At 43.2% G+C, this 12,411-nt stretch overlaps 1 protein-coding gene and 1 long non-coding RNA gene across 2 annotated transcripts in view; one reads left to right on the forward strand and one right to left on the reverse strand.

Moving 5' to 3' along the window:
* Window positions 1-8,719: 8,719 nt before the first annotated feature.
* On the reverse strand, window positions 8,720-10,801 carry LOC125182947 (uncharacterized). The gene is made up of 2 exons (XR_010829578.1): window positions 10,509-10,801; window positions 8,720-9,951 (listed from the first exon to the last, which is right to left on the reverse strand). It is a non-coding gene; the product is annotated as an uncharacterized lncRNA (long non-coding RNA).
* Window positions 10,802-10,942: 141 nt separating this feature from the next.
* CAND1 (cullin associated and neddylation dissociated 1) overlaps window positions 10,943-12,411 on the forward strand; it is a 28,019-nt gene continuing 26,550 nt past the window's right edge. The window contains exon 1 of the mRNA XM_048065424.2: window positions 10,943-11,105. Within this exon, the coding sequence (XP_047921381.1) occupies window positions 11,038-11,105 (68 nt within the window). The 5' untranslated portion in view covers window positions 10,943-11,037. The remainder of the gene's footprint in view (window positions 11,106-12,411) is intronic.

The raw sequence follows: 12,411 nt of genomic DNA on the forward strand, positions 1-12,411 counted from the left end.
TTGTGGCATTTTTCTCCATCTGCTTTAAAAAAATAACTCTTTGGAACAAGAAGGGCTGATTACTCCATCAGTTCTTGATATTATTCAGCATTTTGGGCAACGTTCATTTCTTTTGCACTTCATTTGCATTCCCTAATCACTGGAAACACCCTGGAAATTCTTACACAGCTTGACGCCCAATCCAGAGAACAGTTTTTTGATGAAGCTCTGTTTTGCTCCCATTCCTAGAAGCGTAGTCTTATTCTTCAGGCATTTATATTCAGCATAAATTATGATGGCTCTTAAGATGACATGTGAATTACAGTAAACACATCCTAAACCTCTTGCACTAGGTTTTCAAGAGGACTACTGGTAAACAAAACGAATACACGAAATAGCAAGTTCAGCGGATTTCAGTTGGAAGTAACTCAAACGTATACCAAGACTGTGGGGTCCAACAATATATAATGTTGGATCACTAGGTCCCATTCTGAATCTTCACCTGGTTCTGCTTTCATAGCAATTTTACACCCTGATGGGAAAAAGGACGAGAAGTTTAGGCTTACTTGACTCTGTATGCCACCAACTGTAAGTGCTAAAAGAAAGACAGCTTGAGTGAATGATCTTGTCAAAACAGAACGTATCGCTACGGAATCAGCACTGAGGGACTGAGTGATTCATATCAGTTTGTTAAAAATAGTGATGTGTATTCAGCCATTATTCCTTTGCTTTTTTTTGTGAAAGGCTCTGATTAGTTGGCTTTTTCATATTAAAAATTTTCCAAGCCCTGCAGATACATTTCTAATGGCTAATCCTCTAAAGCAAAAACTGTGAATGTAGATAATTCTACAGTTCACTACTGCTGAATGTTACCAAGCTCATCTCCATAAAGAAATTATTCTTGAATAGGACCTGGAGAAAGTTAAAGAACTACAGCTGTCATCAAATACTTCTCTGTAGGAATATTATTTCACGTTAAGAGTACCCACATTATAAACTTGCTGCAAATATTCTAAAATACATATGTTAGGGAACACTTCCATATATTAACCTTATTTTTCAAAAGTAGCCATTGTTCTGTCTTTTGTATTGTTCTTACGGTATATGTTATGCATATCAAGAAGAATGTTGAACTGGTACTTGGGATAAGGATTATAAATTAGGATTATTACATATATGACTGAAGTATGAATAACACAGGTGTATTATTGTAGAGAAATCTAGGAAAAAATACGCCATCTTTTTTCTTATTTTCCTGCTATAAAGCTTAAAGCCTCAACATTTTCACTGGCTCCAAAAATATTTCATGATGAGGATCTACAGCAAAGCTCAAAATGAAGAGAGGGAATTTCCAATTCTACAGCGCTCGCTACACAAATAAACAAAAAATGTCATTTGATAACAAATGTGACCCCAAGTGGCAGTTTCCTTTCAACAGATGTAGTTTAATCTTTGAGCAGCAGGTGCGAAAGTTATCTCGAGGCAGAACTACAAACAGAGCAATTTTAGAGGAGACATTTTACTTGGCAGGAAATGCAATTCCTACCTGCAAATAATTGCAACATGCAGTTCTTTTCTCCTCTCTCTTCTAACAGCAGCCCACACATGACCCAGTGCTTTATCTTGAAAGACATTTACTTTGAGTGTCAATTTTTATCACCCCCCTCCAAATTAGAACGTGGTTCGGAATAATATTTGCTCTTTTGGTCAGTGTTTAGCAACTGATGTGAAAATGGATTTTCATTCCAGTTCAGTTTCTAATCGCTCAAAGGAGCAAATTTGTTCGGAATTATCTATCTGGATATCCAGGTGGTTACTAATAAAAGAGAACTAAAGGGATACGATGCTGCATTCAATCAGTTCCCACAGCTTAAGTGCTTAGCTGTATTTAAGACATCCTTGAATCATCCAAGATGGATCAGAAGACCCAACCACATTACACAATTTACTGCTCTCCCAGAGGTATGAGATACCATGGATCACTGCCAATCTGTTTTGACTGCCCTGCAGGTACTGCACTGCTGCACTGCTAGATGAGTCACCACAAAGAAATGTAATTTTGGAGTTGGCTTTTGGAAACAAACACTCTTTGCGTTGGTTTGTGGACAAACAGTTCTCAACAGAAAAAAAAAAAAATGACTCTCTTAGGTATTCTTGCCCTTCTGGTAATGTCCTGGTCCTGAGCTTTGACTAAAATTGGATATTTCCATTGCAATAAAATAACTATATTTACAAGCTGACCTTGAAGCATGTAGAAACCATTCCTCCACGATGGTATCACAGCCTCTCAGCTACATGCCTTAGACTGTGTGCTGCTAAGGGATAATGAAAATTCTCTTTCAGCCTCAGCTGCTGATGCTGTGTAAATTTAACATAATTTAAATCTCATACTGTTCTTGGCCTTCGCTGGATTCCTAGTATGACCCTGTTAACACCATGTAGAGCGAAAGAGAGTGCAAGGAATGGATGCAGCGTGAGAAGTGGGCCTGAGAGCAACGAGCCTCCGTGGTTTAATCAAAACAGCAAACGTGGAAGTAAAAATGTCCTGTATCTCAAATGGAGAACAGCACTCAGCCACATTCGAGGCTAGCAGATTACCGTAGGTGCTTCTCCATCTGTTTTTCTGCTTCTTGGCAGCACAGGTTTTGAGGGAGAAGAGCTTGGGGGATGCTAGTTCCTGCTTTCGCTGTGATCCTGTCTTTTCATTCCACCTTGATGACTGCTTGATGGAGGCCATGCTGCGAAACTGCATCTTCCTTCCCTCCATGTCCCCCCCAGCTGCAGACAGTGCCACAACTCGCATCAGGACAAAATGGCTACAAAATGCCACCAGCTTTTTCACACTGTGTAAATGACAACATCAGGTACATGACAAAAAGGAAACAAGCTAATTTCTTTCTATTGGCAAAGAAATCACTGCCTCCAGAAATATTGTAGGAACGGAATTTGAGGATATTCTTAGAAAGCATTGGGAGACAAAATCATCTTTATTTTGTGAGATGTGAGCAGACAATTGTCTCTCTGTATCTCATCCTTTCAAATGACATTGCTTCTACAATATATTAGTTCCAGACTCTCTGAAGAACTGGCTAGCAACATAAAAAATCTTCCAAAAATGTCTAATTTTGGCCTCTGCAGTATGATAACAGAACAAAGCCATGATCTGGTATCGCTGCAGCTGAATGCAGAGATGAAATTTTGCCCTTAAACTGGCAGTACCACAAAAAGGAATTAAAAAAATAAATTAAAATCAAGTAGGTCACCTTGACTGTGACTGGCAGGAGATGTTTCTAACACAAGTAATAGGACTTAGCGTTTCAATGCATAAAAAGACTGAAAAGTTTTGTAGAACTGTTTTTGTTTTTGAAATGACATTCCTCTGGACCAGGCTGTAGCAGCATGGGTTGACTTTTCTGATAGAAGTTATTAAAAATGCCTTCTCACTGCGAAGTACTGGCATCATTAACCCCCAGAGAGATAACGAAACAACAGGAGGTATCTCTGAAGATTGTTTTGAAATTTAAACATATTCCTTTCGATATATGGTTTTCCTACTGGCATGTAATTATTTCCAAAGTATTAAAACTAATTGCAGATATTTTCTTTTAAGAGCCTGCTCCTGCTTGAATAATGCATATGAGATATATGAGATTCTTGCTCCTTTTGATATTTTGTTTTGTATTTGCTATTCACACACATAAATTCACAAGCAAGCCACCAATACTTGTCAGACCTACTCAATTTTATACATATTCATGATGAATAGAACAGAAATTGCACATGCCCAGAGGGTTTAAAAATTTTAATGGTGGCTCTAACAAGTTCAAACATTCGGTCCTAAACTTAGACTATGCCCTGCTATTACAATACATGGCTACTAATCCTAGAATGATATGACTAGCCTGATAACATGTATTAAAAACAAACAAACAAACAAACAAAACTAATTTTAGCATACAAACATCTAGTTAATGACTCATGTAAAGAGGAAAATCATTTTGAAATAAACTAGGCCCCAAGGTTCAACAGGTAATGGTCAGAGAATTTGCAATTAAAATCAATTCATAGAATCATAGAATCACAGGATATCCCGAGTTGGAAGGGACCCATAAGGATCATTGAGTCCAACTCCTGGCACCGCACAGGTCTACCCAAAATTTAGACCATGTGACTAAGTGCACAGTCCAAACGCTTCTTAAATTCAGACAGGCTTGGTGCCGTGACTGCTTCCCTGGGGAGCCTGTTCCAGTGTGCGACCACCCTCTCGGTGAAGAACCTCTTCCTGATGTCCAGCCTGAACTTCCCCTGCCTCAGCTTAACACGGTTCCCGTGGGTCCTGTCACTGGTGATAACGGAGAACAGGTCACCTGCCCCTCCACTCCCCCTCGCCAGGAAGCTGTAGGCCGCCATGAGGTCTCCCCTCAGCCTCCTCTTCTCCAGGCTGCACAGGCCCAGTGACCTCAGCCGCTCCTCATAGGTCTTCCCCTCTGGGCCCTTCACCATCTTCGTCGCCCTCCTCTGGACACTCTCCAACAGTTTTATGCCCTTCTCACATTGTGGCACCCAAACCGCGCACAGTGCTGGAGGTGAGGCCGCCCAGCGCAGAGCAGAGCGGGACAATCCCTTCCCTCGCCCGGCTGGCAGTGCTGGGCCTGATGCACCCCAGGGTGCGGGTGGCCCTCCTGGCTGCCAGGGCACGCTGCTGGCTCATATTCAACTTGCTGTCAACCACAACCCCCAGATCCCTCTCTGCGGGGCTGCTCTCCAGCGTCTCGTCACCCAGTCTGTACGTATAGCCAGGGTTGCCCCGTCCCAGGTGCAGGACCCAGCACTTGCTTTTGTTAAACTTCATGTGGCTGGTGATCGCCCAGCTCTCCAATCTGGCCAGATCTCTCTGCAAGGCCTTTTCACCCTCATCAGAGGCCACAACTCCTCCAAGTTTGGTGTCGTCAGCAAATTTGCTCAAAACACCTTCTAGTCCTACATCCAAATCATTTATAAAAACATTGAAGAGGACTGGCCCTAAAATGGAGCCCTGGCAGACCTCACTGGTGACTAGACACCAGCCTGATGTAGCCCCATTTACCACAACCCTTTGAGCCCTGCTCGTCAGCCAATTGCTCTCCCATCGTACGATGTTTTTGTGAAGTTGTATGCTGGACATCTTTTCCAGTAGGATCCTATGGGAAACTGTGTCAAAAGCTTTGCTGAAGTCCAAAAAGATCACATCAGCTGGTTTCCCTTGATCGACTAGATGGGTGATCTTATCATAAAAGGAAATAAATTTGTTAGGCAGGACCTACCCCTCATGAACCCATGTTGGCTGGGACCAATGACTGCATTGTCCCCCAGGTGCACTTCAATAACTTCAAGGATCATCTTCTCCATAATTTTACCAGGCACTGATGTGAGACTGACAGACCTATAATTGCTAGGATCTTCTTTCTTGCCCTTCTTGAAAATTGGCACAACATTTGCCAGCTTCCAGTCTACTGGGACCTCTCCAGATTCCCAAGATCTTCTTGTTTCTGTTCAAGGGGTTGTTGACACCCGCAAAGCCCTTTAGTGTGGAGCTGAAAAGACATGTCCTTGTCTTTTCTGGTACCACAACCTGTATGCCAAACAGTCAAAAAACCTGAAGGATGCCTGAAGGACACCAGCCCCTTCAGCAGCCTTGCCTCCAGTGCAAAATGTTCTTGACCCAAACGAGTGAGGCTGAGTTAACTGAGTTTGAGTAAAACCCTAATGAGGTCAAGGAAGGGCATCATCTGCTCCAAGAGAAGAGCATCATTGAGTCATTTCACCTTAGATGATTCCGTGAATGAGTCGATCTTTCTCCAAGGAATCAGATTCGGTCACGTTACGCTCTGTTCAACAGATTTATTCATTCTAATTTAGTTTTAGCCCCTTTTATTCACCTTGATTCATGGAGGAATAATTAGGTTTGTATTTTTTCATCTTTGCTAATTTTACTGCTAGTCTCATGCATGAGGGAGATGTCACGTTATATTGTCCTGAAATGAAGCACTCTTAGGCAAGAATCAACACGCTAACAGCAGTGCTTTAAAATGCTATGAAATGGAACAGATTAGCCTTTATATATCCTTTGTCAAACTTTGGCTCATATTGTAATTAGCCGATGTGCTAACATACAAATTTCTAAATTATCGATAGTCAAGGTTTTCTTGACATGTGAGATCCAGAGTAAGCAAAATCCATTGCATGGCTGCCTGTGGTTCTAATAAGCCTAAATAGTCAAAACACTTCAAATAATTTGTACTTGTACCACTTTTGAAACACAAACAATACTGTTCAATATCAGAAGTTCTGATTAAGCAAGTGCTTGTAAGTTTACTTGAGACAAGTGTCTCTAGTACAAGCATTGCTGAGGTCATTATGTGCAGAAAGCTGGGTGTGCTGACATAAAGGGAAACATAACTCACTCGGAAGGAATCAGACATTTAGAGTTATGATAAGGAATGAAAACGCAAATGGTCAATCAAAAAGAAAAACAACCTGGATTCATTTTCAGAAGGGGTAGTAATGATGAATTTTTTTCTGTCTTCTAAGCTGAGTTCATTTGGCATGGAAATAATACAACGGTAAACATCTGGGAGTCTAAATTTTTGTGTCGTATATCAGGTCAGATTTTATTTGAAAGATTCATTTTAGTTTTTATCTGTGAGTGTGTGGCAAATGTTGGAAACCTGTTGACCAAAAATGCTGCAAATAGCTGTGCAGTGTTTAGCAAGCAGAAGATAAATTATTTAACTTTTTTTTTTTTTGCATTTTTTATCCAATTTTAGTCAGAAGACTGTTACATTATTATTTTCTTTTCCTTCAAGATACTATATTTCCTGACAATCTTATGATGAAGATGCTATTGGAGCTCTGTTCTTTTAGAGAGGCAATTTCAGTCCATTTGACAGTTGCTTCAGTCCATTACTTAACTGGATACATATATTATTTTCAGCACTGTTTCCCAATCTTTCTCTTTTTACAGCTGATGGAATCTGACATGCAAACAGTCTGCTTTGCTTTACTTTGATTTACAAAAGAGGATTATCTGGGTTAGGAAGTAAAGGCCAGGCAGTTTACAACTACATATATTACTTATTATTCTTGGCAAGCGTGTAGAAATGTCTCATAAATAAGATCAGTAATGTTTTCTACTGTCCCAGAATGAAACAGTCTTAAGTGAGATTCAACACAGTAGCAAAGCTTTAAATTGCTTTTGGATAGATGCTTTGGGATTCTTAAGTTTCATGTGAAAATTTTTTCAGCTTTAAAAGAAAAAAAGCAAACAACTAAAAACTTTTATACAATGCAATACGGTGCTTGAAACACACATTTACCCATATGACTGGTCTAATGCATGTCATGTTTTTTCAATTTGTTTGCTCTAAGTTAAACAGTCATAGCATCCCTTTTTAAGTTTCTTCCATGTTTTAATCTAGATCACTTCTTTGACTCCATCTGTGGTTTGTTACTATAATCAGTCAACTACATTTCTGAAGTCTTCCTTCCCAAGTATCTTTTTCAAGATTAATAGTTCAGATGTACAAAGTCAGTCACCTATCTAAGTGATAAACCAGGACCGTAAGGTTCTCTAGCTCAAAATATCTGCTTACAGCAGTGTGCAGCTTTTGACTCGGAACGGCAATTTTCCTTTTATTTCCCCAAAACCAGCTGTAAAAACTGATAACCAGCTTTAAATTCGTCATCGTAAAGGAGTCCCTTTAAGCCTAGTGAAAATGTATGGTATAGCTCTTTACATGCTGATATATGAACATGCAGCACATTCCCGATTTCCTCTCCTGGCTGTGGGCTCACAACTCATGTGTGAAGTGAAAGAGCAAATTGGTGAGGGCTCAAATTCTGGTGTGGTGAATGCATCCCTAATCGAACAGTGCTCTTCTCTCATCTTCAGCATTTGGGGAATGTATTTGCAAGTATAAAGCAAGATAAATCCTTTCAGGTTCCCGCATTTAATTAAGCTTTCAGCTATCTTTGTGAATGAACCAAGAGCATCTAATATGCGTGTCTACAGGGAACAGATCAGGAGTACCACTCCATCTGTGAAGTTTTTTGCTATCAGCTGGAAAAAATCTCTTCTCAATTAGACTCTACGTGTGTCTAACTTCCTCTGGAACATTGCATCTACTATAGCTGAATCCCAATTGTAATAATTGTGCTTGAACAACAAAAAAAATACTTTGACTTCCTCCATGATGACCTGTATTTCTGGTAGTAATATGAAACCAGGTTTAAGTAGTGGCAGGCTAAGCTGGTTGAGGTACAGAAACCAGCAGCAGAATTATGACTTTAAATGATTTAAAAATCATTTTTAAAATGTACAAGATCACAAAGCATCCTGGATGTGTTAGAGGCTGTCAGTTATATTTACATCTTGCAAACGCAAGACTAAATTCCTACTTTTAGTATCATCTTAGGATATGCAGATACTTTCCCATCTAAGAATCCCTTTGAGTAGAAGGCAGATGTGACTTTCATGCTATGGATTTATTTCTATCTTTCTCCTGTCCTTGAAGAATCTTTAAGGAAGAGATTTGTGCATGAGGATGCCAAACCCCAACATGAACAACCAGAAAAAAAATTGATAAAGAGAAGGAAGCAAGCTAAAATACCTCTCGGAACATGAACATTGACAGGAATAGAATCTCTGAGATGCAGAGTAGGAAATATAACCTAAACATGGACAAGACAAAGATCAGTCAGAAGCATGAATAACCTTATTGTAAGTGAATGTTTGTAAAATTCCCAAAGTGGGAAGTAGCTCAGTTTAGTGTCTAATTTGAAACAATATTAATTTAGAAAGTTAACTCCCAACTTGAGTGGATCTGCTTCCAGTGAACACTGGCAATCCTTCATTCTACAATAGGGACTGACATAAAAGACCTCTCCCATAACAGCATTTTCTATCATCTGGTTCGTTTCACATGCTTATTCAATAACGTGCATCATGGTAAGTATGTAGCCAGAACATTTTTGTAATAGATGATCATTCACCACCCCCTAACCACCTGATCCCCACTTAGGACCAAAGTCATGAATGTAAATAAAGAACAGGTTAGAACGGTCTTGTCCAACAGTGCGTGAGAAGCGATGATGTGACAATTTGACATCTCAGAAACAAATCATTTCTTGTGATTGTAACATGCTCACAAGTCACTGTCATCAAAGTGATTTAGAATGGTGCTAACGTCCACATGGCAAAACACAAATTGATGTGCCAAATGACAACTATTTGTATTTCAACTTTTTCTGTCTTGGTGCTTCAAAGAGAAGCTGCATAGTTTTCCTGTGCATGGCACAGCGTTATCACAATTCAGGCATCATAAGCTGTTTTCAGCTGTCACAAACGAGTCAGGAGTGAGCCTGTCTTCATCTGTACTGTTCCAGCTGGCTTCCTTGAATAGCCAACCTAAGTGTTCACGCAAATGGAAGTAAATGATTTTCCTCTCCAAAGGTAAACCCTCAATCAAGCATTCCCAAGTCAAACGAGTCAATGGCCTGTTTGAAAAGGCCACCTCTCCTTCTGAGTGCTTCCCCTCACTGCACTTCCCCTGCCCATACCGATGGTCCCCCATTTCTCCTTGAGACTCCCTCTTCCTCCCCCCAACTACTCCCACCTTCTGTAACCCATCCTTGCCCCACGTCAGTGTCACCAATCCACCCCCACGCTGCCCACCTCCTTCTTACCTGTCCCTTATTTTTGCTGCACAGCACTAACCTGACACCAAGCTGCTCCGGGGAATGAGACCAATACATACCAAGCTCTCTTTCCAGCACAGCACCCAGACAATGACAGTGTCTGTGTCTTCCAAAACAGTTGTTTGCACAAAGTGCCTGGGTGACAGGCCACGGCAGATCCACTTGTGATTTCGGTTCAGTTAACGAAGAACACATGCCTTCCTTCGGCTGCTGTGAAAGGCTGCCTGTGAGTTGCGCCTAAAAATGCGTATTTTAAGGACATCTTGGTTTTAGTTCAAATCTTGTTCCTTTAAAATACCAATCATCAACAACAAAAAAGCATTTCTTTAGTTTTTCAGTACATACACATAACTGAGAAGGAGGATTAAGATTATTTCATGTTTTGTTTCAGTAAGAAACTTGAGGAGGCTGCCTGCAGTAGGCTGTCTTGTTTTACACATGGAAACACTTCCTCAGTTCTCCCACCACTTCCTATCATCCACCCACACGTAGACAGATCACAGGTTTTGCCCAGAAAAGCAATGAGATTGACATGTACAGCAACGAGGGAGGCAAAAACAAGTAAAAAAGTGCATTTTTACTTGGTTACAGGTACAAAAACTTGTTTTCCCTGTGCCCAGGAGGCCTGTTGGGCATGGCCTGCGCTAAGGCAGACCCTGAGGCCAGGCCGTGCTTTTCCTGGGGAACTGAGTGTTTTAAGTTACTGCTGAGACTATGATATGAGTGTTTAAGTTATGTGAATATATATGAAAAAAATCTCTCAGTTTGCCCCCAGGCGCTCCGGAAGCACTCACATCACATTTTGGGGCAGCTTTCTGCAACGGGGACAGACAGAAACACACTTTTATTCAGCAAGGAAAACGCATTTTCACGTCGCTGCTTTGGACTTCTGCCAGATATGTTCAGCCCGCGCTCAGCCGTGGCTTTGCGAGGGCCTGAGGTGGTGAGGGACACCCGACCGAGCCAAACTACAACTCCCGCCACGCCCCGCCAACGGCGCCGGGCGGGACGCGCGCGCGGTGCGCGCTGGGACTCGTAGTCCGCGGCCGCCCTTCCCGCCGCCTCTCCAACGGCGGCCCGGGCTGGGCGCGCACCCGCTCGGCGCCACGTCCGCGGGCGGGGTCACGGGGCTGGCAGCGCCGCCAATCGCGGGCGGCGGCGGCGCGCGGGGGGCTCCGGCGGCCCCAGCAGGCCCAGGCCCAGGCCCAGCCCCGGCGAGCGGAGCCGGGAGGCGCCGCCCTCCCCCTCCTCCCCCTCCTCCTCCTCCTCCCTCTCCTCCTCCTCCACCTCCTGCCGCCGCTGCTCCCGGCCGGGCCCGTCAACATGGCGAGCGCCTCGTACCACATCTCCAACCTGCTGGAGAAGATGACGTCCAGCGACAAGGACTTCAGGTGGGAGCCGCCGCCGCCGCCGCCGGGCCCGGCCCGCCTCGCCTCGGGGCTTCCCCCCGCTGAGGAGCGGAGCCTCGGCCTCCGCCTGCGGCGGGCGCGGGGCCCGCGGAGCCCGGAGGAGCGGGGCCTGCTCGGGGCGGTGCGGGGCGGCCGGGCCCGGTGAGCGCCCCGCCGGCCGCGGGGTGCTGCAGAGGGGCTGGGAGGGCTGCGGAGCGCCCTGGGCCTCGGCTTCCGCGGCTCGCACGCCTCCTGGGTGCTGCGGGGTGTGGGCAGGGGTGCCGGGCTCACTGTGTAGAGCCTTGGGTGGGAAGGGGCCTTACAGAGCACCCAGCTCCAACCCCTGCCATGGGCAGGGACACCTCCCGCCAGACCAGATTGCCCAAAGCCCCATCCAGCCTGGCCTTGAGCACCTCCAGGGATGGGGCATCCCACAGCTGCTCTGGGCAGCCTGTGCCAGGGCCTCACCACCCTCGAAGTAAAGAATTTCGTCCTTATATCTAACCAAAGCCCACCCTTTTAGTTTAAAGCCATTCCCCCTTGTCCTATCCCTACAGTCCCTGACAAAGAGTCCCTCCCCAGCCTTCTTGTAGGATCCCTCTAAAACTGTGTGTGTCCAGAGAGAGGAGTCCAGTTAAGTCAAGTTTTATGAAGGTGGGACTGGAATGTGTATTATGGAGCTTAGGATCTGTCACCAGACTATTTATTGGAGTAACCGTTACAGTAGATAACATGCAAAAGATGGTGTATCAGATAATGAATAGCATAGCAACTAAAAAAACACAACTAAACAACTAAAAACAACTAAAAAAAAGAGACCGCTTACACAGTAGCTCTAACAAACCATTAGGTTAAAGATAATTAAATTTGTCTGCATTGTGCATACCCAGGAATTCATGTATGAAGCTTTCATTTGTTAAAGAGAGTGCATCAATACAGGGAAAAGTCATAAAACCCACTTGGGGTTTATTCCGTTTTTGCACCTTTACAGTTCTTAGTTTGTAGTTAAAGAACACAGTGACATCCAAAGCAGCCTCTTGTTAATATATTAAAATCTAAAAGAATACAGGCTGTGATTAGCTATAGAGTTGGCTTTTGACAAAACTGTTGAAGCACTGGGCACAGCTGTGATAAACGTATGTATTTTTCATGTCCATTTCTTTCAGATTCTCTAGAATGATGTTACCAGGAGAGTTGAGGCTAGAAACTTTGGGGAAGAAAAAGAAAAACAACAAAAACTGATTAGTCTGAAAAGATGCAGTCCAGAATTGCCTGAGTCATTTAAATTACACTTAAAAATAGATTCAGA

This window comes from Anser cygnoides, chromosome 1 (assembly GCF_040182565.1).
Source record: "Anser cygnoides isolate HZ-2024a breed goose chromosome 1, Taihu_goose_T2T_genome, whole genome shotgun sequence".
NCBI classification, from domain to species: Eukaryota; Metazoa; Chordata; class Aves; order Anseriformes; family Anatidae; genus Anser; species Anser cygnoides.